General features: G+C 43.7%; 2 protein-coding genes across 3 annotated transcripts; one reads left to right on the top strand and one right to left on the bottom strand.

The window, feature by feature from the left end:
• Positions 1 to 1,003: 1,003 nt before the first annotated feature.
• On the top strand, positions 1,004 to 9,551 carry POLG2 (DNA polymerase gamma 2, accessory subunit). Its single transcript, XM_081849777.1, has 8 exons — positions 1,004 to 1,631; positions 2,988 to 3,108; positions 3,265 to 3,370; positions 4,566 to 4,739; positions 5,277 to 5,417; positions 7,088 to 7,168; positions 7,761 to 7,861; positions 9,348 to 9,551. Exons 1-8 carry the CDS (start codon positions 1,046 to 1,048, stop codon positions 9,511 to 9,513), a joined length of 1,476 nt encoding a protein of 491 aa, XP_081705903.1. The 5' UTR covers positions 1,004 to 1,045; the 3' UTR covers positions 9,514 to 9,551.
• Positions 9,342 to 23,188, bottom strand: MILR1 (mast cell immunoglobulin like receptor 1). Of its 2 annotated transcripts, XM_081849975.1 has the most exons (9): positions 23,080 to 23,187; positions 22,944 to 23,000; positions 20,673 to 20,987; positions 19,812 to 19,934; positions 13,926 to 14,009; positions 12,829 to 12,891; positions 11,325 to 11,384; positions 9,839 to 10,528; positions 9,342 to 9,605 (listed from the first exon to the last, which is right to left on the bottom strand). In XM_081849975.1, exons 1-7 carry the CDS (start codon positions 23,120 to 23,122, stop codon positions 11,329 to 11,331), a joined length of 741 nt encoding a protein of 246 aa, XP_081706101.1. In that variant the 5' UTR covers positions 23,123 to 23,187; the 3' UTR covers positions 9,342 to 9,605; positions 9,839 to 10,528; positions 11,325 to 11,328. The 2 variants fall into 2 exon arrangements, with proteins under 2 accessions (XP_081706101.1, XP_081706102.1); XM_081849976.1 differs by lacking the exon at positions 19,812 to 19,934 and having other exon boundaries at positions 23,080 to 23,188.
• Positions 23,189 to 24,715: the final 1,527 nt, after the last annotated feature.

Genomic DNA, 24,715 nt, shown 5'->3' with positions numbered 1-24,715 from the left:
GTGCGCAAAATGACATCATGCATATGCACAGAAGTGACGAATTGCAACCCACGCATGCGCAGACACGCCGCTGCAGATTGCGCTCTTTTCATGTTGCGAACAGGATCCGTTTCGGAGGTACCACTGTACTTTCCACTGGATCTGGCCCCCATCCATTCATCTCTGACCGATCATAAACTTTAGAGGACTCAGTCCCTTGGGGAGTTGGCCAGCAAAAGCCAACTACCTCTATTTTTCCACATGTAAAATGTTTGAGATGTATAATTTGAAAACTTAATATAAATAAAAAACCCAGAATCCTGATAGCATACAAATTAATCTGGTTTACCTGACAGACAACCAACCACACGCTGCCCCCCAAAACCTCACTACCAAGGAAATGTAATAAACATATAGAAAGAGAACCTACCCAGTTGACGCTGACACAAAACCCCACATTTACACAATACAAAATAATATAAGCCTCTCCCCACCCTCCTTTTCCCCAATCTTATACTGTACTCAACACAAAAGCCTCACAAAAAAGGTAGCTGATTTGTAAGAAAGGCTGTACAACCTGAAAAAAGACAAGCCATGTACCTTTGTACACAACCACCCTGTGAGGTAGGTTAGGCAGAGAGATGAATTTCATTGCTTATGTGGGGGTTTGAACCTGGCTCTTCCCAAACCTAGTCAGACACTCTGAGGTAGATTATAATAAGGGGGGGGGGGGAACCTTACAGGCCACACAGGAGCAGAACCCCCCCCCTGAAACCGGAAACCAGCCCAGTGGTTGCGTCTAGGAAGTTACGTCTCTATGCACCCGCCTCTGCGTTCCAGCCCACCGGGTCTGAGAAGCGGCGCAAGCGATGCATGGCCTTCCAATAAAGATATTTGAAAACACAATTGGTGTTCTATATGATTCTGAGCACAAATAAATTAAGCAAGCTGACGATCAGTGGTGAACGCTTTCCACCGGGTCTGAGAAGCGGCGCAAGCGAGCCGCCTGTTGTTTCTTTTTTAAAAAGGGGGCGGGGCCAGCAGAGTGCCGCCGCGCTTAAGAGACATGTTACCCCGCCGCTTCGTTTCCTTCTTCAGCACCGGTGGCTGCGGTCTCCGCAGGGTCCAAAAGCCCGTCCGACGCGGGTGGCCGGAGGGAGAGAGGTTCCTGACAGGAGAGCGCGGGGGGCCGTCGTCGGGGCGTTTCCTGAGCGGCTCTGCGGGCCCTGTGTCTTCATCCCCCGGCAGCGCCGACGAGGAGCCCCGCGGCTTTCCCGAAGCGCTCCTGGGCTTGTGTCAGAGGAGGCGCTTCCTGCGAGGAGCCGAAGGTCCCCAGAAACTCACCTGGGACTCTCACCTGAGCGGGGAGCACCCGGGATTGGGGCCTCTGGGCGTCGAGCTGAGGAAGAACCTCGCCGCCCGGTGGTGGGAGTCCGTGGTCACGTCCAGGGAGCAGGTGCTGGGGGTGGATGGCCCGCTCTGCCGCTCTCCCCTCGCGGGCCAAGGGCCGCCCGCGGAGGCTCTCCTTGCGCTGCGCCCCAGAGGCGTTCGAGAAATGTTGGAGAATGACCAGTTAAGCAAAGAGCAGGTGCTGGGCTCTCTGAGGAAGATGCTGGAGGCGTCTGGGGTGCTGCGGGACAGCCTCCTTCACGGTATGGCTCTCTGTCTCTCTTTCCAGAATGCCATTGTTGTTGTTGTTTAGTCGTGTCCGACTCTTCGTGACCCCATGGACCAGAGCACGCCAGGCACCCCTGTCTTCCATTGCCTCCTGCAGTTTGGTCAAACTCATGCTGGTAGCTTCGAGAACACTGTCCAACCATCTCATCCTCTGTCGTCCCCTTCTCTTTGTGCCCTCCATCTTTCCCCATATCAGGGTCTTTTCCAAGGAGTCTTCTCTTCTCATGAGGTGGTCAAAGTATTGGAGCCTCAGCTTCAGGCTCTGTCCTTCCAGTGAACACTCAGGGCTGATTTCCTTCAGAATGGAGAGGTTTGATCTTCTTGCAGTCCATGGGACTCTCAAGAGTCTCCTCCAACACCATAATTCAAAAGCATCAATTCTTCGGTGATCAGCCTTCTTTATGGTCCAGCTCTCACTTCCATACATCACTACTGGGAAAACCATAGCTTTTACTATACGGACCTTTGTTGGCAAGGTGATCTCTCTACATACCTAAGTTCTACAGTGGTGCCTCGCAAGACGAAATTAATTCGTTCCGCAAGTTTTTTCGTCTTGTGAGTTTTTCGTCTTGCGAAGCACGATTTCCCATAGGAATGCACTGAAAATCAATCAATGCGTTCCTATGGAAACCGCCTTCAGACCAGGTCCGGGGACAGTCTGGTTTTTCTTCCCACCCCCAGCATTTTAAAAAAACCCGGGACAACAGAGGACTTCTCCGCTGTCCCGGGTTTTTTAAAAATGCTGGCAGGCGGCAGCGCTGCCGCCCGCCAGCATTTTAAGATCGCCCCGGACAGCGGACTTCTCCGCTGTCCCGGGGCGATTTTAAAGCCCCCGGGAAGGCAGGCGGGGGGAGCAAAGACTTTCGCCCCCCGCCAGCCTTCAGAAGAGGTCCAGGATATGCAACTCCCCAAGTACAGCTAAGGTTCTGCTACCCCTCTGGAAAATATAGCTAAGGTTTTTGTATCTCTGAATGTGCGCATGCTGGAATGTGTCTATTCTATCACATGTTTATATTATAATATTGGAACTTTCAGTTGGAAAAGGGTACATTTTTTAACACTTCTCTGAAAATATAGATACAAAACATATTTAAAACATAGCACTAAACTCAGAAGTAACCCAGTGTACAGTTGTATATAACAAAGTAATTGTAAGTTTGTGTGAAAAGGTAGTGTATAGCTGTGACACTACTTGGTGTAGTTGCTAAATTTTGCCCTAGGCTGTCTATGTTCCAGATTCTTTTCCATTATAAAACAGATTAACATATAGGAGCTGTTAACACTTCCTATGAATGCTGAAGCCTTTTTATTATTTATTTATTTATTGATAGGTGCCTTACAGCAATACATTGAGTGCCTGGAACTGGTCAACAAGAGATTGCCTTTTGGGGTTGCTCAGATAGGAGTATGTTTCCATCCAGTAAGAAATAATGAAAACGAGAATTACATGAGGTACTGTAATTTATGTTCCTAAATAGGCTTTGGTAGAATATTTGGCCACAGGTGCTTATCTCTGCATGTCTCTTCTATTTCTGGGAGAAAAATAATCTCTTCCATTTATTTGTGTTTTAAAGTGTTAATTTGATGGCCTCCTGCTGTTGTTTAAAGAACAGGTGAAAGCACGATGACTTCCCTAGTGTGGTACAGCTCTGCTAGAACTGCTGGACAGTGGCTGGACTACTGGTTACGTCAGCGTCTCCAGTGGTGGAGAAAGGTATTCAGTACAGTACTTGCATTATAAGCTTTTAAGGTACAAAGAGAGTGAATTGCCTGCCACTATTTTTATATGCCCTAAGGAGGCTGCTGAAGGTTAACAGGCTGTAGGTCATTGCCCTCAGTATTAGAATAATGATGAACAAACCCACTTTTAGCACTCAAGCAATCATTTGCTTAATTTAAAATATATGAAGCCAACAAGATCCTCAATTAGACTTGCAAGTAGTTCTGCCTCCCGCAGTTACTAAAAATTAGATCCAACTATATGCAAGCATGTGACTTACTAAAAATTCTTCTGGACTGGCAACTAACGTAGAATTATTTGCAAGCTCTCCAAACGAAAAGTATAGTCCAGCAAAAGGAAAGTAAGTCGTTGCTGCTGCAATCCTAGATGGCGTTTTATACTTCAGCTCGCTACATTTTCTTTCACAGTCTGTGTATGGTTCCTTCCCACTAACGTTAGGGTAGTATTCTTGTCACCTCTGACCTCCGTTGGCATTAGTCTCCTGTGCTTTGAATTATCAGCCAAGTTCTCACCCTCACACATACCCCCCCCCATGAAATTACAGCTGAAATTTCCCCATGTTTCTTTTACTCCACACCTTGTCTCCACTGATATACACTCCATCTGTGGCAGAGCATGCCTAAATTCCTTGCATTGGAGTAGTTTGTGGAACTTCTGACTGCACTGTGCCAAAGAAGCAGTTTTTGCCAGGATTTAGGCAGGGGAGGAAAGGGCTAATTTTCTCCCTTGCTCCCTGCTACAGTTCTAATAATTCCCCCAGGGCAGGGATCATCAGCCTGTTAGGACTTGAGAGCAAACTGGAGAAATTGTGGTGGGCAACACCTATCCTATTGGCTATAATGGATTGCTTATTTCATGCATAATTGCATCAAAGATAGGGATGCTGTATTGCCCAGGAAGGAAAGGTGTGGGTGCACTCGTGGGGGTCACATTGGTGACCGCAGCATAGTGGCTACTGGTTGTTGTGCATTAAATGTGTGCCTCGTTTGTCCTTGAGCCACAGCCGATATACAGACATGCCACTTTCTGTCAGAGTGAAAAGACAGCCAACTAGAGAATAAGGTTAAACATTAATGCATATGCTTCTGTTTAGACCAGGAAAAAACACTGTGTAGTTGGCATAAATGTCATCTGTACATTCATAGATCCTTCTGTTACTTTTCTGTAGTTTGCAATAAGCCCATCCAGCTTCACCAGTAGTGATCATCATGATGAAGAAGGAAGAAGAAGAAGCAATCTCTATTATAACTTTCCTTGGGGGAAGGAAGTCATAGAAACTCTGAGCAACCTAGGGGATAACGAACTGCTACAAATGTATACAGGAAAAGAATCCAGTTTGCATGTAAGTTTTATTAAATTTATTTTATTTTAAGAGCATTTCTAGGCAGCTTTTCAGTCCCAAACAAGAGCTCCCAAAGTGGTTTACAACATGCATTGCTTAACTAATATACATTCAAGTGAAGCAGATGGGATAAAAACTTTGCCCGGGGGACAGTTTCAAGACTATAAATGAGCAACAAGACTCAAAGTAGAAGCAGTCCCACAATCATAGTGCCTTTGAAGTCACTAAGTGCAGAATTATCATGAAGATGGCAAGCAGGAGAGCAGCAGGTGCTGAGTGACGTGTTTCTTTCATTGGAAACGAGCAAATGAAATATGTAGACACTTTTTCTCTGCTCATCACACATTCCAGCTCTTTTAGAAACACTTTTTAACCTATCTCCCCTTCTCTCCCACCATCACTGTGAACTCTTTTTTTATTGAGTCAGCATGTCAAATGAATGGAAATTAATCTGCTTCTTTACATCTTTCTTATTGTAGAATGTATTCCTGGGTTTTAAAGATTGCCAAATGCACATTTTTGTTTTTTCTCCTTCAGGGTCGAGATGGGAGGAAGAATGTTGTTCCTCATATCCTGTCTGTGAGTGGCAATCTGGACTATGGAGTGTTAGCATATCTCTGTGATGGTATGCAGTTGGCTGAAAATGCTTCAACAAGGAAGAAAGCTCTGCAGAGAAAGGTGATCTTCCTCTTAATGCATATGCAGGCCAGCTAGGAGGTTGAAAAATTAATATACACTGTGGCAGCCTATAACTAAAACACTTGGGTCACTCCTACACAGATGAAAACTAATGGGCATTATTCCTGTGTTGAATTGTGACCTATCATATTGCATTATGTGATTAGGGTATTGAATTTTCTATAAAAGGTGATATTGCCCATATTCACTCACCATTATAAATCATATTCCAGTGCCAAGTGAATGAACAGCAGCAAGCACCGGGTTCAAACGCTACTGAGTTCAGAAAGTTTGTTTTTGCCTTTGATTAAGTGCAGCTTGGGACGTGGGTGGCGCTGTGGGTCAAACCACAGAGCCTAGGACTTGCTGATAAGAAGGTCGGCAGTTCGAATCCCCACGATGGGGTGAGCTCCCGTTGCTCGGTCCCTGCTCCTGCCAACCTAGCAGTTCGAAAGCATGTCAAAGTGCAAGTAGATAGATAGGTACCGCTCCGGCAGGAAGGTAAACGGCGTTTCCGTGCACTGCTCTGGTTACCAGAAGCAGCTTAGTCATGTTGGCCACATGACCCAGAAGCTGTACACCGACTCCCTCGGCCAATAAAGCGAGATAGAATAGAATAATAGAATCATAGAGTTGGAAGAGACTACAAGGGCCATCGAGTCCAACCCCCTGCCAAGCAGGAAACACCATCAGAGCACTCCTGACATATGGTTGTCAAGCCTCTGCTTAAAGACCTCCAAAGAAGGAGACTCCACCACACTCCTTGGCAGCAAATTCCACTGTCGAACAGCTCTTACTGTCAGGAAGTTCTTCCTAATGTTTAGGTGGAATCTTCTTTCTTGTAGTTTGGAACCATTGCTCCGTGTCCGCTTCTCTGGAGCAGCAGAAAACAACCTTTCTCCCTCCTCTATGTGACATCCTTTTATATATTTGAACATGGCTATCATATCACCCCTTAACCTGCTCTTCTCCAGGCTAAACATGCCCAGCTCCCTTAGCCATTCCTCATAAGGCATCGTTTCCAGGCCTTTGACCATTTTGGTTGCCCTCCTCTGAACACGTTCCAGTTTGTCAGTGTCCTTCTTGAACTGTGGTGCCCAGAACTGGACACAGTACTCCAGGTGAGGTCTGACCAGAGCAGAATACAGTGGCGCTATTACTTCCCTTGATCTAGATGCTATACTCCTATTTATGCAGCCCAGAGATGAGCGTCGCAACCCCAGAGTCGGTAACGATTGGACCTAATGGTCAGGGGTCCCTTTACCTTAAGTGCAGCTTGATGTGTTATATGCAGCCAGAACTGTAGTTGAACTCAACTAAGGTTAGTTTAAGCAAGCCTACTTCAATTGTTAGAAGTTGTAACCAGCCATCGCTAATGTTAACCACTTTATCAGTTCAGACAGCACAACAAACTGGTCAAGCAAAATGGGAGTTAAGCTGCCAAGCTCCTCATTCTTGCCATACAGGAAGGGCAGGGGAAGCATGCAGTCCTGAGAATGTAAACATTCCCATTCTCTTTCTTAGGCTTAACTGGCCATGTTAATTCCCTGGCTTGGGCTCCATTTCCTATGAGTTCAAAAATGAAAATGAACATTACATACTGCCAGTGATTTGTATAGTCCTGGGAATGTTTCATGGTTGTGTATCTCTTTTACTGTTTTGCATTTCAGGTACTTAAACTTCACCCATGTTTGACGCCAATCAAAGTAGCTTTGGATGTGGGAAGAGGCCCTACAATAGAGCTGAGGCAGGTAAGCTATGAAAGTAGGTATGCATATTTTATTCTAATGCAGGAATTTTAATGTAGATAAGCACAGCTTCAGTTCATGTGGCTCAAATGCTGCATCCAATCTTTTTGTCCTAGCTACTATGAAAGGCACTGGCCTTGTTTCGCCAACCAATGGATTACTTAAGTAGGATTGCACAAATGTGCAGGTTCTCAGAGTCACTTGCTTAGGCACGTATAAATCTTGTCCCTAGTTATTACTTTCTTGCAGGAGTTGTACTGGGGATAAACTTTGCACAGCTGATGATCCTAGGGATTAGCATTAATTGCTTAGGAAGCAGAGTAACTGTATACAAAATAAAGAGGGAAAATATTTTAATCGGTTCCTAAGTTAATTTCTATTGCCCAAAACAAGGAAATGTCAAATATATTTGAGGTAAATGAACCAAGGTTAAATTATTGGCATTAGGTGATTTCTTTTTTGGCTCTTTCTCCTCCAGAATGTATCTTGAATGTTTTTACATCATTAATGCTGTCAATTAATTTATTATAATTAAAAAGCTATGTTTGTTTTCCAGTTTAACATTCCAATCACCGACAGTGTTTCCTTCTCATAGGTGTGCAAGGGATTGTTCAATGAATTGTTAGAAAATGGGATTTCTGTTTGGCCTGGATATCTCGAAACCGTGCAGTCGTCACTGGAGCAGCTTTTTGCAAAGTAAGAAACATGGGATCGTAGAGCTGTAGAGCTGGAAGAGACCACAAGTATCATCCATTCCAACCCCCTGTAATGCAGGAATATTTTGCCCAACGTGGGGGTAAAGCTGTGATATAAAATCCAGGCACTGGTCCAGAGACCACATAACGTCTCCTGATTCAGATGTTATGGAGAAATAGTGCTGATCACGTCTTTCCCCAAAACTTCTAATGACCACTCCCAGCAGCTTCTTATAGCTATTACGTAACATTAGCGATAAGAGAGTACTCTGCAGCACCACATAATGTAACCATTAGGCCGCCAAAAAGCACTCTTCCAATGCTGCTCTCTGGACTCTGCCCAGAGGTAGGACCAGAACAACAGTAACACAGCACCCCCAATTCCCATTCCCCAGAGCCAGTAGGATACCATGGCCAATGGTAACAAAAGCTGAAGAGGGATTAAAGAGCAGGAGCAAGGTCCCGCTCCCACTGTCCCACTGTCTGCAGAGATTAGGGTTGCCATATGTCCGGAATTTCCCTGACATAGTCGGTATTCTGCCCTTGTAAACAGTGTCTGGGCAGAAATCGCTGAAAGTGTAGATTTTGACGAATTTCATTAATATTAGCTCAAAATCTCATTTTTAGCCAAAGTAGCTCAACAACCTTTGTGTCCAGATTTTCACTTTTTGAAATATGGCAACCCTAGTGGAGGTCCTTCAACAGGGTGACCAAGGTTGACTCACTTCCATGTTTTAATAATCATTTGTTACAATATACTCAGTACACTGTCTTGCTTGCCTTAAAAAAAAATACTTGAACTGCTTTTGAGAAATTCTATTTTTTATTATCTTAGCATTGCAAATACTTTTGCAGTGGGTCATCACACTTCTGCAGTCTTTCTCCTACCAACATGCTATAGCCCTAGACTGTTTTGTGGCTCCTACACTGGCTCACAAATTGGTATAGACTTCTATTGCTGTTCTCAGGTTGGGAAAGCAAGATATGGGAATACCAAGGCTGTTCATGCTCTCTGTTGTATCCTTAAAAGTACAGAGATAGCAGGGTGGTGGCCTGTGGGAGATGAACAGGATAGTAAACGGTGGCTGGGAAAGAAGGAGCCCTGCGCAGTTTGTCCCTCATCGTCTTGTCTTAGAGACAGTGGGCAAAATTCACCTCTACATTACCTTCATCTGCTCCAGTACTGAGTGACTCACTTGGTGTGAAATTGGTTTTGGGTTAACAATGGCAACATTGAATCCTGAAAATCTTTTCAACAGGTCAGTTAGTAAACAAACCCTTTTCCCTCCAAGGAGAAGTGAATGCCTTATAGCAATATTTCTGTAAGTTACTTTTCAAAACCGCGAACTCCTGGAAAGTGCTGGTTTTTAAAGTACATAATGCCTAGCGGATTCTTTCAATGTGCCTCCCCTAATATAAATTTGTTATAATGCCACTGAATACAACAAGAGCACCAGTTCCACAGGCTTGTTGTTTATTTATTGCAGGTATGATGAAATGAGTATCCTCTTCACAATCCTTGTCAGTGATACCACACTAGAGAATGGTGTGGTCCAGCTAAGGAACAGAGACACCACAATGAAAGAAATGATGCATATATCCCGATTAAAGGACTTCTTAACCAAGTACATTTCAGCAGCTAAAAACATCTGAGCTTACAATAAAGACAATTTCTCTCCTTCCTGACTGAATGGATCTTTCCCCTGATTGTAGCTAACAAAAGTCAGGAAAATTGACTTCTTTTTCTGATACAGTGGTACCTCAGGTTACATATGCTTCAGGTTACAGACTCCGCTAACCCAGAAATATTGCTTCAGGTTAAGAACTTTGCTTCAGGATGAGAACAGAAATCATGCTCCGGTGGCGCGGCGGCGGCACCAAGAGGCCACATTAGCTAAAGTGGTGCTTCAGGTTAAGAACAGTTTCAGGTTAAGTACGGACCTCCGGAACGAATTAAGTACTTAACCTGAGGTACCACTGTACATTGTTCTGTTCGCTAGGGGGCTCTCTTGCATCATGCGATAAGATGAGGCAAAACCATGCAAATGGAAAGCCACAGCTTTCAGTTCATAGTAACATTACAAAACATCTAAGAAGCAGAGGGCAAGCAAAGATATAACGATCCTTTGATAACTAGCAGTTTGGAGCCTTCCAGACCCCAGGAGATCTTAATTTTATCACAACATAGCAACATCTTCATCTGAAAGGAATTAGTGCACTGTTGATCAATAAATTTGTCTTTTTATATAGTAGAAATAGGCATGGATGACTTGTGTGCAGTGGAGCAGCTGTCATCTGAACATGGACCCATCCTAAACTTGTAAGCCAAATTAATTCTGCTTCCATTTCCAACATAAGCATATATAAATGGCATTCTCATAAACTGGAATATACATTAGCTTAAGTGTCCCAGGTTCATATGCAAAACCATTCTCCATTGTAATTGAATGGGTGGGGGGCGGGGGAGACTTGGAACCAATGAAGTGAGGTGGTGGTTTTCCACTTCCTTGATTGCTGCTGTGTCAGTTTGAATAAATGCTGAACATCAGGTTGTGTAGCAGGGGCAAGCAGGTAATATTGAACTTGTCAAAAGATAAAGGAAAGGTTCTAGATCTGCTGTATCATCTTGGCTGTAGTATCTCAAGACAACTGGTATCAAACTAGAGTCCTGTAAAGACAAACAAACGGACATGGGCTTTGTTGAAGAATATTCTAAAGCTACTGGGAAACAGTCAGGTTTAGAGGAACAATTGGCAGCTTCCTACTGGTGGGGTAATCTAATCAATATATGAAAAACAATTCTTAAGGGATTAGGTGGGGAGTAAGGCAGTGACTGCAAAAAAAAAATTGAGTGCAATATATATATATATGTATTTATATATATTTATATATATTTATATATATAAAATATATATCTATTACTGAAAAAATGAAGGTTTCGCTGCTGTTTCTACACTCTCAGAGTAGTATGCCTTTTGGTTTGTGGTTCCTTCCTACACTCCATATTTTTTCCCCAAGGCGTTGCAAATCACTAGAAATTATTTTTGGATATAATACTCGAGCTTCAGTTTTATAAGCTTCCTCCTCCCGTTACGTGTTCTGAATCCCTCTCTTTTGCATCCAAATTATGGTTTGTGCATGTCCTCCAAACCACATTTGTAAACCGTAGCTTGGTTCTGGTGGTCTGTAATATAGAAGTAGTGGAGTATTGGGGGGGACAACAACGACAACAAAATGAGACCAAGTCTTGCTTTTGTCTCAGCCAAACTTTGGACATTCCAGTGGCTGAATTGGCTGTCTAGCATTTAAGAGAAAAAGAGGGTACTATCTTCAACACATGACAAATAGTAAGTAAATTAAAGGTTTGTGCCTACCCACTACAGGCAGAAACATGATCAAAATGGACATAATCGGAGAATCTGAAAAAACCCAGTTGCTTGTGAATAATGAGGAAGGAACTGTACCTTTTTATCTGCGGATGACAACTTCTGCATACTGCACAGTGCTATCCCCACCAAGAATCACTAGAATAAATAATAAATAAACTTAACTTTTTTAAAAAAAGGCTGTGCAAAGGTAAAGGGACCCCTGACCATTAGGTCCAGTCGTGGCTGACTCTGGGGTTGCGGAGCTCATCTCGCTTTATGGGCCAAGGGAGCCGGCGTACAGCTTCTGGGTCATGTGGCCAGCATGACTAAGCCACTTCTGGTGAACCAGAGCAGTGCATGGAAACGCCATTTACTTTCCTGCTGGAGTGGTACCTATTTATCTACTTTCACTTTGATGTGCTTTAGAACTGCTAGGTTTGCAGAAGCAGGGACCGAGCAACAGGAGCTCACCCCGTCACGGGGATTCGAACCGCCGACCTTCTGATCGGCAAGTCCTAGGCACCTTGGTTTAACCCACAGCACCACCTGTGCCCCAAAAGGCTGTGTACACACTATATATTTGAAGCACAATATTTACATCAAGTAATTTTGGAACTGTAGTTTACCTTTCCCAGTGTTTCAATTCCCAGCAACCCTTAACAAATTGCAGTGCCCAGAACTGTTTGAGGGAGCAAGTGCTTTGTATATGCTTTAAAGACATAATATGTACATAACCTTAGTCATATCAGTTTCCATGTTGGTATATCCTGCCATTCCATAACTATTACAGGTAGCATCACATTCATGTGGTAATTCAGGGAAGGAGCATAGTTCCAGGTTTCAGTGGGGGACCTTCCATGCCTTCCCATCTAAACTTGCAAAATGTAGGGTGCAATCCAATAGTACTTGCCATGTGCATTCTCTGCTAATTTTGGTGTCAGTTGTGGATAGCAACTTGTATCTTCAAGTGTTTGCATTTTTAAAAGACATTTTTGCTATAACATGAGCTGTAAAGGTATTTGTAATATGTGTCTAAAATATATTTTTAATGTGAATTTTCTCCTACCTATTTGCTGGGGCAATGCCTATTTATAAATGCTCCATTTCTTCTATGTAAAATGTTTCTTTTTCAGTAGGGCCAGAATTCCTTAAGAACTCGTTGTAAACAGGGCACAGCATCTTGTGAGATACCAGTTTGCAGCAGTCATTATAATAAGGCTGCAATCCTTCACAAGATAACAGTTGTGTTACAACAACAACAACAAATTTTATTTATATCCCACCCTCCCTGGCCAAGACCGGGCTCAGGGCGGCTAACATCAAATATATAATACATTAAAACATAATTTTTTAAATGAAAGTTCATGGAGTTTTGAAATTTTTTTCATATTGGTTGAGTTTGGACATTATTTTTAACCATAAGGTGCATGAGCTGCATGCTGGTAGTCCTGTTTCACTTATTTCTTTGTTTAGTGTAACTCACTAGTGCACATACCCTAATATATAGTAGTTTGCCTTTAGTAGGATTGTCCAACTCAGGAGGGCAAACCTGTATTCAACCTAGCATTGCTTTATTTAGGGAATTCAAGATAGACTTTACCATTTCTGTTGTCTTCCTCCTTGGTTTTATGTTTCACATTGCAATACTCATTTTCTTCATATACTGAATAGAATGCAAGAAAGAATAAGTGAAAAGATGAGTTAACTGGCATTTCTGGCTCTGGCCTGCAAAAACAGTTCAATTTTTTATATGTTCTGCCTCAAATCAGAAATTATGTTCTTCATCCTTAAATCCATGGTCTTGAAAGGTCAGGAATGTGATGGGACTATTTAACAAAACTGAAATTAAATCTCTGTTAAGATACAGGGAAATACTAAATACAATTCTCGATTGCATGATTCCCAGGATGAGGTTTTAATGATTGATAGGAATGAAACTGGGCATATTTTGTACTTCTGGAAGTGCTAAAATTGCTTTTCTATATATCCCTTTTCAGGAAAGAGTTATTAGAGTTTGGGTTTGTCAGTTCTTTGCATTTACTCCTTCACATGAAAGAGTTCCTTATTAGCTCTTTTCAGAAATATGTTCCACTTATATGAGAAAAGTACCTGTAGTTGCCATGAATGCCCCTCATAAAATATCTACCGTGAGGCTTTGGAACACAGGGGGGTACTACTCTACATAAATCTTCAGGCTCTCCTGTTCTTGAGCCTTATGATTTCAGCATTAGGCCCACTGCAACTCTTTTCAGTCCTGTTTTCTATTCTCTCTTCTCAGCCAGCTTTCAAAGCTCTTTGCACAAGCTCCTGATAGTCAGCTGGCTATACGGTTTGGCCCACTGGCACATGTCATTCTACACACTGCAGGGTATCATGTGCTGCTTCCGTATGAGCTATAATGTCCTTTATAACATGTGCCTAAAAGATTTGTTGTGTGTGTTTCCACCCCCCTACCCCCTGTGGGGATGTTACAAGAAAGGATTTGTAAAATATTCATTCCCCTTGCCATATAGAGTCAGAATTCCTAGAACCAAATCTTGTTTCTTTCAATAGAATACTTTGTCTTGGTTTCCAGAGTGGCTGGGTCAACCCAGTCAGATGTGTGGGGTATAAATAGTAAAATTATCATTACGGAATGGGACGTCCCCATTTCCCCCGGAGAAATGTTGGGAGGGTATGGAATTGCTCGGTCTTTACCAGTATCATAAACGTCACCGTTGTCACTGCTTGGGCGACGGGCTGAAAAGACAACAGCTGGTTTGCTGCCTGTACTCTGTTTTCCTGTGAAATATAAGCAAAATACAGTGATAGGGTTAAAATGTGTTTCTGATAAGGAAGGTCTCTCTTTCCCCTGTGAAGTGCATCCTCTTCTCTTGGCTCTAGGTCACGGGTGACGAATTTGGGTCAAATTTAATGCAGTTGATTGAGCATGTGGTTGCTGAACAACTCCAGGCACGCCTGGAGGATGCGGACCATTTGGATCCCTTCCAATCGGGATTCAGGCCTCACCATGGGACTGAAACTGCCTTGGTCGCGCTGGTTGATGATCTCCGGCGAGCTAGGGACAAAGGTGAGAGTTGTTTCCTGGCTCTGCTGGATCTCTCAGCGGCCTTTGATACAATCGACCATAACATCCTTCTGGACCGTCTAGAGGGGCTGGGAGCTGGGGGCACTGTTATACAGTGGTTTCGCTCCTTCCTCCTGGGCCGTGTTCAGAAAGTGGGGGGGGGATGAATGTTCAGACACCTGGGCCCTCACTTGTGGGGTGCCTCAGGGTTCCGTCCTCTCCCCCATGCTTTTTAACATCTATATGTAGCCGCTGGGAGAGATTATCAGGGGGTTTGGACTGGGAGTCCATCAATATGCAGATGATACCCAGCTCTACCTCTCTTTCAAATCAGAACCAGTGAAGGCGGTGAAGGTCCTGTTTGAGTGCCTGGAGGTGGTTGGTTGGAGGATGGATGGCGGCTAATGGATTGAAGTTGAATCCTGACAAGACAGAAGTACTGTTTTTGGGGGACAGGGGGCGGGCTGGTGTGGAGGACTCCCTGGTCCTGAATAGGGTAACTGTGCCCCTGAAGGACCAGGTGCACAGCCTGGGAGTCATTTTGGACTCACAGCTGTCCATGGAGGCGCAGATCAATTCTGTATCCAGGGCAGCTGTCTACCAACTCCACCTGGTACGCAGGCTGAGACCCTACCTGCCCGCGGACTGTCTCGCCAGAGTGGTGCGTGCTCTAGTTATCTCCCACTTGGACTACTGCAATGCGCTCTACGTGGGGCTACTTTTGAAGGTGACTCGGAAACTACAACTAATCCAGAATGCGGCAGCTAGACTGGTGACTGGGGGCGGCCGCCAAGACCACATAACACGGGTCTTGAAAGACCTACATTGGCTCCCAGTATGTTTCCGAGCACAATTCAAAGTGCTGGTGTTGACCTTTAAAGCCCTAAACGGCCTCGGTCCAGTATACCTGAAGGAGCGTCTCCACCCCCATCGTTCTGCCCGGACGCTGAGGTCCAGCGCCGAGGGCCTTCTGGCGGTTCCCTCATTGCGAGAAGCAAAGCTACAGGGAACCAGGCAGAGGGCCTTCTCGGTAGTGGCGCCCACCCTGTGGAACGCCCTCCCATCAGATGTCAAAGCGATAAATAACTACCTGACATTCAGAAGACATCTTAAGGGAAGTTTTTAATCTGTGATATTTTACTGTATTTTTGGTTTCTATGGAAGCCGCCCAGAGTGGCTGGGGAAACCCAGCCAGATGGGCGGGGTACAAATAATAAATTATTATTATTATTATTATTATTATTATTATTATTATTATTATTAGTTGGGGGAGCCCAGAGAGACATGGACAAAATAATGTGCATGGGCTGAAACGGATGAGCAATTGAAGGATGAAGTGGGAGAAAGCCCTCTGAAGGTTGCATGTTCTTGCCAAGGTTGTCCCTCCCCTAGTACAAGGAGGAGAAAGATGGGTGGTGGAAAGGGAGATGCAGAGAGAGGGAAAGTGGGTGGCAGTAAGAGTTAATTGTAAGGTCAATCTTCACAGGCCCTGCCCACTGCCAGTATGCCACCCTGATCAAGGGATGAGGCCTACAACAAAAGGTTCCCTGCCCTTGCTCTAAATACCGGAACCATTTCAACTTAACAATCAAACAAATGTGCTATACAGTGGTACCTCGGGTTACATACGCTTCAGGTTACATACGCTTCAGGTTACAGACTCCGCTAACCCAAAAATAGTGCTTCAGGTTAAGAACTTTGCTTCAGGATGAGAACAGAAATCGTGCTCTGGCGGTGCAGCGGCAGCAGGAGGCTCCATTAGCTAAAGTGGTGCTTCAGGTTAAGAACAGTTTCAGGTTAAGAACGGACCTCCGGAACGAATTAAGTACTTAACCCAAGGTACCACTGTACCAGTCTTACATACATGGGTGGGGGACCTCAGGCCTTGGGTGCCAATGCAGCCCTTGACAAGTCTCAAGGCTTTCTCCAGGACACACCCATAGGAACATAGGAAACTGCCTCATCCCTAGTCAGGCCAGTGGCCCAACTAACACCATGTTGTCTACTCTTGACTGGTGACATTCTAGTCAGAGAAGACCAACTGAAATGAATCAGCCGAAGTTAGTCATGTCTATAACTTCAGCGGGTCTGTTCTAAGTAAGGAACAGGGGTAAAATCCCGGGCCTAGATGGAAAAACCAAGCGATGCTTTACGAGATGAATTTTGGCAGCTCGGTGGACCAGAGAGGTGGCTATGAGGTTGCTAAACCCCGGGTTTTCTATAGGCCTTTATGAATAGGATTAAGGTGCATGGAGACCAGAATGACTAGGCCCCAGTTCACATTGCCACAGTGGCAAAAAGAAGCTTATTGCATGAGAATGCATGTCGCCGCCTCTTGTTTGGCCTAGAACACATTTCAAGGCGAAGTTAACAACGTGGAGTGCAGATGTGATCTGGGGCGAAAGAAAAGTGAGGAAAGTTAATTCAACCTAGGCTTGGTTTCAAAATTGCCGTGTGGTCCTTAGTGACATTGTGAAAGCTGTCTGTCAGATGCTCAAGCACTTTTATCAGGAGGAAAAGCTGATAAGGATTCTGCCGAAGCACAGAGATGTCGCCACACCAGCGCTACTCAAGGTAAGGAAAGGTTGCTCTCTCATTATCAAATGCTTCGTTGTGAATTAGTTTGCCGGTACAGTCAGCACACCAGAATAAATCTGCATGGGTTTTTTTTACTCTTCATCTTTGTGAGTGTAAAACCAAATGCGAAGCGCTTGTTCCCTCAAACCTTAAGTTAATATTTGTGTGTACCATGTGCTAGGGTACATGACTCGCAGAAGGTTTAGGAGCGCCATGAATTTTCTAGACAGAAATATGTTTGTCTTGCCAGGGAAGGGTTCAGCCTAGCCTCCCTTGGAAGGGAGTTGATTTGATTTGATTTGATTTGATGTGATTGAATTTATACCCAGAGGTCTCAGGGCGGTTCACAGAACAAAACCAGAATATAAAACCACAAAAAATATAATCAAAATAAAAACAACAACCCAATAACATCCCCTCCCCCAATACCTCAGCAGCACGCTGAGAAAGCCCTCTCTTGTATCCTCGCCAACATGTCTCGGAGGGTGATGGGTCCAAGAGAAAGGCCTCTTACCTAGATCTCAAACCCTGGGCACATTTGTGTGGGAGTATATGGTCTCTCAGAACATTGAGATCCAAGCCATTATTTAAGTTGTTAGAAGATACATTAAATAAAAAATGAATATATATCATATATCATGCTATGCTTTGCAAAAACACTTTCCACCTAGACAGGTGAAACTAACACCCTTGACTAACACCTGCCTTTAAATGCATTTGACGCTGCAACTTTTTAAAAAAATCATGTGCTTGTTATAAGTTTAGCTTGTGTGGAGTGCTGAGTGTTGCCAGGAAGCAATGCCTTTTTGGGCAAAGTGCAGCAACTTTTTGATTTATTTATTTTTGTTGTTGTTGTAGCCCCCAGTGACGGGGAATTCTGAAAGAGTGTGTTGGAAATCTTCTACATTCTCTGATACACATGTTGGGTTGCCATGCACCTGGAATTTCCTGGACATAGATGGGACTTGGCCGTCTCTGGACAGAAATCGCTTTAGAGTCTGGTAAAATCCAGATATATGGCAACCCACATTGGAAGTGTAAAGGTAAAGGTACCCCTGCCCGTACGGGCCAGTCTTGACAGACTCTAGGGTTGTGCGCTCATCTCACTCTAGAGGCCATGAGCCAGCGCTGTCTGCAGACACTTCCGAGTCACGTGGCCGGCGTGACAAGCTGCATCTGGCGAGCCAGCGCAGCACACGGAAACGCCGTTTACCTTCCTGCTAGTAAGCAGTCCCTATAGGTTGGTAGGCGCTGGGACCGAGCAACGGGAGCGCACCCCACCGCGGGGATTCGAACCGCCGACCTGACGATCGGCAAGTCCTAGGCGCTGAGGTTTTACCCACAGCGCCACCCGCGTCCCTCATTGGAAGTGTAGGTTTTGGCAAATTTCCTTAAAAAAAAAAAGTTCAACAACTTTGGGCAAAACTAAATAAAAGGCTCAGCAACATTTGTGTCTGGATTTTCGCTTTTTGAAATATGGCAACCCTATATTGGAGGGGATGGGTGGATTCTGTATGCTTAATTGCAACTCCTTTAGATAAGATTGTCATTGCTGTGGAGTCTTTGAATAAGCTAAATTTGTCTCTACAGACATCTTTTGTGCTGTGGGGTGTTTTGGAATATATCACATCATTCAAGTGCATAATCATGGCACCAATCTGGTAAAAGTTGCTGGTTTCAGTTGACTACAGACATTAACTGCTATAAGCTTTGAGATACTGCCGCTGATGTCAATAACATTAAAAGCTAGTTAGCTGAATTAACCTTAATTCAAGAAAACGAAAATGCCCACTCCGTGGCATTGCTATTGCCAATATCATGAATATCAAGCCAGAATTTACAGAGAGGTGCTTAAGAAGAGGAAATAATTTCATGATGAAATGACAGAAACGGTGGCAGAAATCCAAAGGATCTATTCAAGACAGATGTTTTTATGTAATTGTTGATAATCTAATTTCCAGTCTTAAAAATCATTATGAAGTTGTGGGGCTTTTAGACAAGAAACTTTGGGTTTCTGTAGGCATACACCAAAATGACTAAAAACCAGGTGGAGTAAATGTGCAAGACCTTCACCAAAGAGCACCAAATCACAACAGATTTGTTTAAAGAAGTGAAGTATCTGAAAGCAATTCATTTGTTTCCCTTTGGAAAAACCGTTTGGAACCATTTAACCCAGGGGTCAGCAACCTTTTCCAGCCATGGGCTGGTCCACCGTCCCTCAGACCATGTGGTGGTCTGGACTATATTTTGAAAAGAAAATATGAACGAATTCCTATGCCCCACAAATAACCCAGAGATGCATTTTAAATAAAAGGACACATTCTACTCATGTAAAAACACACTGATTCCCAGACCGTCTGCAGGCCAGATTGAGAAGGCAGTTGAGCCGCATCTAGCCCACGGGCCTTAGGTTGCCTACCCCTGAATTAACCTCTCAAATAAGATTAATGAACTTAACATTTCAAGCTTATTTGTGCAGTTCAGTGGCGTAGCATGGGTTGTCAGCACCCGGGGCAAGGCAAGTAATTTGCGCCCCCTAACCCGTGGATTTGCGCCCCCTAACCCTAACCCCCAGATGTTGCGCCCGGTGCAGCCCCCCCCTGCACCCCCCACGCTACGCCACTGGTGCAGTTCATATCTTTTGCACTCTTTCAGTGATGGTAGCTAAAGCAAAGAGGTCACTGGGCACTTTGGCATGTGTTCAAAAATGGGTCAAGAGCACATCACAATTTTTGGAACCTTGGTCCCTGAATCAAAACAGGAAAGAAAACTAAACTTTAATTATAACATTTAAACATTTCCTAATAGAAAAACCTGCACAGGACTGTTAAATGTGTTGTAGGCAGATGGACTGATGGCCAGTAGTGTGATATCAGAAATTAAAGTCTAAAAAACAACAAAAAGGGATCCTCATATAGGTAAAGCAGAGTCATACTTACTTGCTTTACACCAAGGAAGAATCAGCAGTGCAATTGCTGCACTTACTGCTAGCAGCAACAGCAGCAGAAGCAAGGGAGGCACAATGTATGCTACCAAGTTTTTATTCTTTTTCTCTTCTGCCACTGGGAGAAATATAATCATATGGATGTTAGGTAAACATGGATGAGGTTCCTGTCCAAATGGGATGCATTTTTAAGTAAAATGAAACAACAACAGCAACTAAATAGATTCTATATTGTTTAAAATTTGTCCAAGAGGGGGCATTCTGGCAACTTTCCATGTACAGTTCCCACACCATTACAAATAGTTCTCCAATTCCTAGGAACAGATTTGGGAGGAGGCTGCAAGGGGGAAGAAACTTCCATTTCCTCATAAGCAGAACTCTGTGCCGTTCACAGAAAGGAAGTTAGCCTAAGCCAATGTTTTTTAACCATGGGTGCAGCCTTAAGCCTGTCAGTAGGGACGACTGTTCTCATACAAGCCATATTCCATTCAAAGCTCTGCCGGGCAATCCCTGGTTTTTGCTGGTGTTTAGTCCCAGGTTGTTGGTTTTTTGTGTGTGTCCCATTCTTATGTCTTTAAGTGCATTTTCCTTTTAACCTTTAATTTGCTCTTTAGCCATGGATGTTCGTATGGCAAATGTAGACTCTGGCCCTGTGCGCAGAGGTCTTTCTTTTTGAATTTGGGCGCACTGGCTTTTCAGGTGCAAATGTCACCTGTCATGACAGGCTCTTACAAGCTGTGAGTTCTCAACACGGCAAGCTCATAATTGATGAGAACACAATGAGGATTCCCAACTGACACTTTTCAAGATCACACCCTAAAACCAGAACTCTCGAGATATTAGAAAATACACATACCTCTTAATGTAATGTTGAGTCCACGGCTGTACTGGGTTTCATGAAATCTTTGGGCTTTACATTTATATTCACCCAGATCGCTGGTGGACATGACTGTGAGGTTAAACACAGCCCTTTCTTCTGTCCTGTTCATTGTTGCATAGCCCACAGCCTTGGCCTGGTTTCTGAAAAGTGTGTAGTTAATTGGCAGCCAATCAGTCTTTGAGTAGTAGCACACCAGGATCACACTCCCGCCTATGATGGTTTCGTTTGGATGGCTGCAAATGCTGAAAACAGCTTTGGACCCTGAGCAAGTAGCGAAATTGTCAGGCACATCTGTAATGAGAAGTCAAGAAGCAAACAACTCCTTAGATTTTATGCTGTGTGCTGAATTGGAAAATGCATTCGGGCACTGTTGCTCTGCTCCCCAGCAGCTGGTTTTTGCGTTGTGGCATTGAGTGCCTTTGGAACACGGTATTTCCATATAGACATCCTGATCAAAATCACTAGACCATGAATTGATAAGATAGCCTCTGGAAGATATCTAAGTGTCTTCTGTCAGTGAATTCCATTAATTCCAAATGGCAGTGGGGGGATTTGGAGCAGGGGAAATGCTCCAAACGTATTCTGTCCTGGTGCTTCTCTACTCCAATCCTGACCCTACCCAGCCTTCCTTCATCCCTTCCATAAGGGCAAAGACACTGCAGAGGGGGAGAATCAGCTTTCAGGAGTAAGTTGGAGTGGACATTGTAAAGCGGGGGGGGGGGGGAGAAGAGAGGTAGAACACCTTGTATATCTACTTCATGGGTAGGCAAACTAAGGCCCGGGGGCCAGATCCGGCCCAGTCACCTTCTAAATCCAGCCCATGGACGGTCTGGGAATCAGCATGTTTTTACATGAGTGGAATGTGTCCTTTTATTTAAGATGCATGTCTGGGTTATTTGTGGGGCATAGGAATTCGTCCCCCCCCAAATATAGTCCGCCCCCCCTCAAGGTTTGAGGGACAGTGGGCCCGGCCCCCTGCTGAAAAAGTTTGCTTACTCCTGCTCTACTTCAAATCCCCCCTCACAAATCAACATTTCCCAAAGTGAAACAATCCCTGCTGTGTCAGAACTTTAATGTACATCTTTGTGTGTAGCACACAACCAACCCCAAGGTCTTTACCAGTTATCAAAAGCTTGGGCAGAATAGTATTAGCAATAGCAATTGTAGTAATTCACTTATATTCTGCTCTTGTACAGATACACTCAGAGAGTGGTTCACAGCAAAAAAGAGAGAAATACATAACCATAAAATACATTGAAACCTATGCTACAAATTAACAGCAGCAATGTCACAATATATAGCTGTAAAACCCAACACATAGAGAAAATCACTACTTGACAAGCTCCTTTTCTGTAAGCCTTAATTAAAACTTTAGATCAGATTTGAACAGATGATTCTATATTTTCTGCTCAGATTGGTGTTTGATACACAGAGGTTTCCAGGAAAGAGAAAGGTGAAGAAAGACCTTATAGGCTGGACTTCTCCACCCCTCACCCCAAGTGATATACCATTAACTCTCTTGTTGGATGGACTTCAGGTGAGAGAGAGAGAGGGAGGGAAGGAGGCAGTCCGCCTTATTTTCCTCCACCAGAACAAATGTTGCTCAACCTTTTTAAACCCACATCCACTTTTAGCTAACATAAATATCCCACAGCCCTTCAAATCTAGCTCTCCCAATTCTTTTTTTTTTTTAATTTCCAAGTGGATTGAAATTTTGTGACTTTTAATTTTGCACTTATAGTATTTTTGGAAACACCCCTCCCCTCCAAATAGCTTCATACACTCCTTTGAGGGTGTCCTCTAGTTGAGAAACACTGACCTTCACTATCTTCTCCCCCACCACAGGGCTATTGGTGCTAGAATAGCACCTGTGGGAAGGATCCTGCTGACCCTTTCTATTTTGATATTGTTTGTTGTGGGTTTTTAAAACAATTTAAATGAGATATACCAAGCAGTGATCCCTCTTGCTGTGCTGGCTTCTGGTATAGCTGTGCAGCCTGCATTCGCTCCATAAGACGCACACACATTTCCCCTTACTTTTTAGAAGGGAAAAAGTGAGTCTTATAGAGCAAAAAATATGGTAAGTAACTGAAATAAAGTAGAATTATTGCACTAAGTAAGAAAGAATTATTGCAATGTGCCAAGGCAAAGATGATTTACTGATCTTATATACATATAGTTGAACATACCATCTATTCTAGTATAGCATTTTGAATCTCACTACTGTAAATTGAAGGAGAAACTTACCTTTTTGATCAACATTGTTACCACCCCTGTGATCCAGGTTGGGTAGACTTGAATGAGCTGAAAGTAGGAAAAAGAGGTTAATCAAATGGGCAGCATTGTAGAAATAGGCACCACTAAAAACAGGAATATTTCATACCACATACTAAAGGGAGACACACAAACACTAAGCACTTCAGCATTTTTAACAAGAATGGAGAAGTGGTTTAGTTTTCATCCTCAAAGCAGTGGTTCTGCTAAATAAGTATTGTCTGAATAACGTTGAGCAATAAATATGAGGAAGCTGATTTAGGGGAAATAGATTTCTGTTTGCTGAAAGAAAGAAAAAAAAGTCTTGACATTTATCTTGTGTTCAGATTCAAGCTTGATCGTTCTGATGATCAAACATACATACTACCTAGTATTCGGAAAGTGAGTTGTGAGGGATCTCAGACTGTGATGTACTGTATAAATGATCTGAGAAAGATCAGCCTCCGATGCAAACTGCATTGCTTCACCCGCACAGCCCTTTGTAGCTTGAGTTGCTGGCTCAGACAGCTATTTTGCATGTATGTGGAAGGGGGAAGCTGGACTGTAGTGCAGCTGGAAGAAAAGGAGAACAGAAGAGAAAGGGTAGGAAATGACGTTTTGCTTAGAAAACGACTTTCAAGTCAGCACAGGCACTTGGGTGTTGTACAGGCATCCCTGTTGTGCAGGCATCGGCAAACTCTGGCCCTCCAGATGTTTGGGACTATAATTCCTACCATCCCTGACCACTGGTCCTGTTAGCTAGGGATGATGGGAATTGTAATCCCAAACATCTGGTGGGCTGGAGATTGCCTATGCCTGCTGTTGTGGAAGCCCCTCTCATCCCAAGTAAGACTGGTGCCCACTCACTTGAGTTTATGACACTTATGTATTTGTCTAGGCCATTGGGTGAAAATAATTTATATATATCATTAGAGGAGCACAGCCACTGCTGAACCACAGTCAGCCCATTTTGGTCAGCCACACAATCGAAAGTGAAGGAGAAACTGCCTTTGCTCATTAGCAGTGAAAGGCTATGGAAGGAAAGGGTCTGATCAGCTGCACTGAACTGCCCACTAGATGGTGCCATTATGCAATTCAGTGGATTTAAAATGACTATTTCAGCACACGCAAAATGTAATTTTGTGTTCTTTCGGCATTGCTATTTCTTGCAGATATTTTCGTCTCTTCAAAGGGGTGTGTTCTTAAAGGCATTTGGTTGGGCACAGTATGGACAGCGTGCAGAGCTATATGAACCTTTTGGTCTGATTCAGCAAGGCTCTTCTTAGTTCTTAAGGCAAGCCTCTAGTACCCTCTAGTAATACATACAATGATATATATTGACAACAAACCGGGGTGGAATCTACGCACACATAAAAAACGCTGTGTGAAAATGCTTTTTTAAAAAACGTTTTGAAAAATATATCGAATTTGCCATAGCTCACAATCGCCATCTAATGTCACACTTGTAATATTGCACTTTACAACACACTTAAAACATTTTATTTGCAGATGTATAACTGAGTCCAGGGTGCGGACTTGAAACACTTCCAGCAAGCCTTTTAAGTAGAGCACTTTGCTAGTTTGCACATTTTAAATACTTTTTTTGTGTTTTATATCCTGTTGTTTGCGGTCCTGAACTCCTTTGGAAGGAAGAGTGGGATATATATTAAAAGCATCAGCAGTTATTTCAGCCCATTGGTTTCCACTGGGGAGTTAAGTGTAGACATAGTCCTCTGTCTTAGAAACCAATGGGACTTTGAAGTGCT

This window comes from Podarcis erhardii, assembly GCF_964252035.2.
Source record: "Podarcis erhardii genome assembly, chromosome: 2".
NCBI classification, from domain to species: Eukaryota; Metazoa; Chordata; class Lepidosauria; order Squamata; family Lacertidae; genus Podarcis; species Podarcis erhardii.
Note: the sequence above shows the minus strand (reverse complement) of the source record. Positions and strands in the feature narration are given on the sequence as shown.

Bases quoted from the DNA above. Each gene is read 5' to 3' on its own strand.
- POLG2 (XM_081849777.1), top strand. From the start codon at position 1,046: ATGTTACCCCGCCGCTTCGTTTCCTTCTTCAGCACCGGTGGCTGCGGT. The intron at 3,109-3,264 runs GTACTGTAATTT...TGTTGTTTAAAG, and splicing joins GAAAACGAGAATTACATGAG to AACAGGTGAAAGCACGATGA. The intron at 7,169-7,760 runs GTAAGCTATGAA...TCCTTCTCATAG, and splicing joins CTACAATAGAGCTGAGGCAG to GTGTGCAAGGGATTGTTCAA.
- MILR1 (XM_081849975.1), bottom strand. From the start codon at position 23,122: ATGCTGAAGTGCTTAGTGTTTGTGTGTCTCCCTTTAGTATGTG. The intron at 12,892-13,925 runs GTAAAGACCGAG...CATTCTATTCAG, and splicing joins CGGTGACGTTTATGATACTG to TATATGAAGAAAATGAGTAT. The intron at 11,385-12,828 runs GTAAAGTCTATC...TATTTATTCTAG, and splicing joins GGAGGAAGACAACAGAAATG to TGATTCTTGGTGGGGATAGC.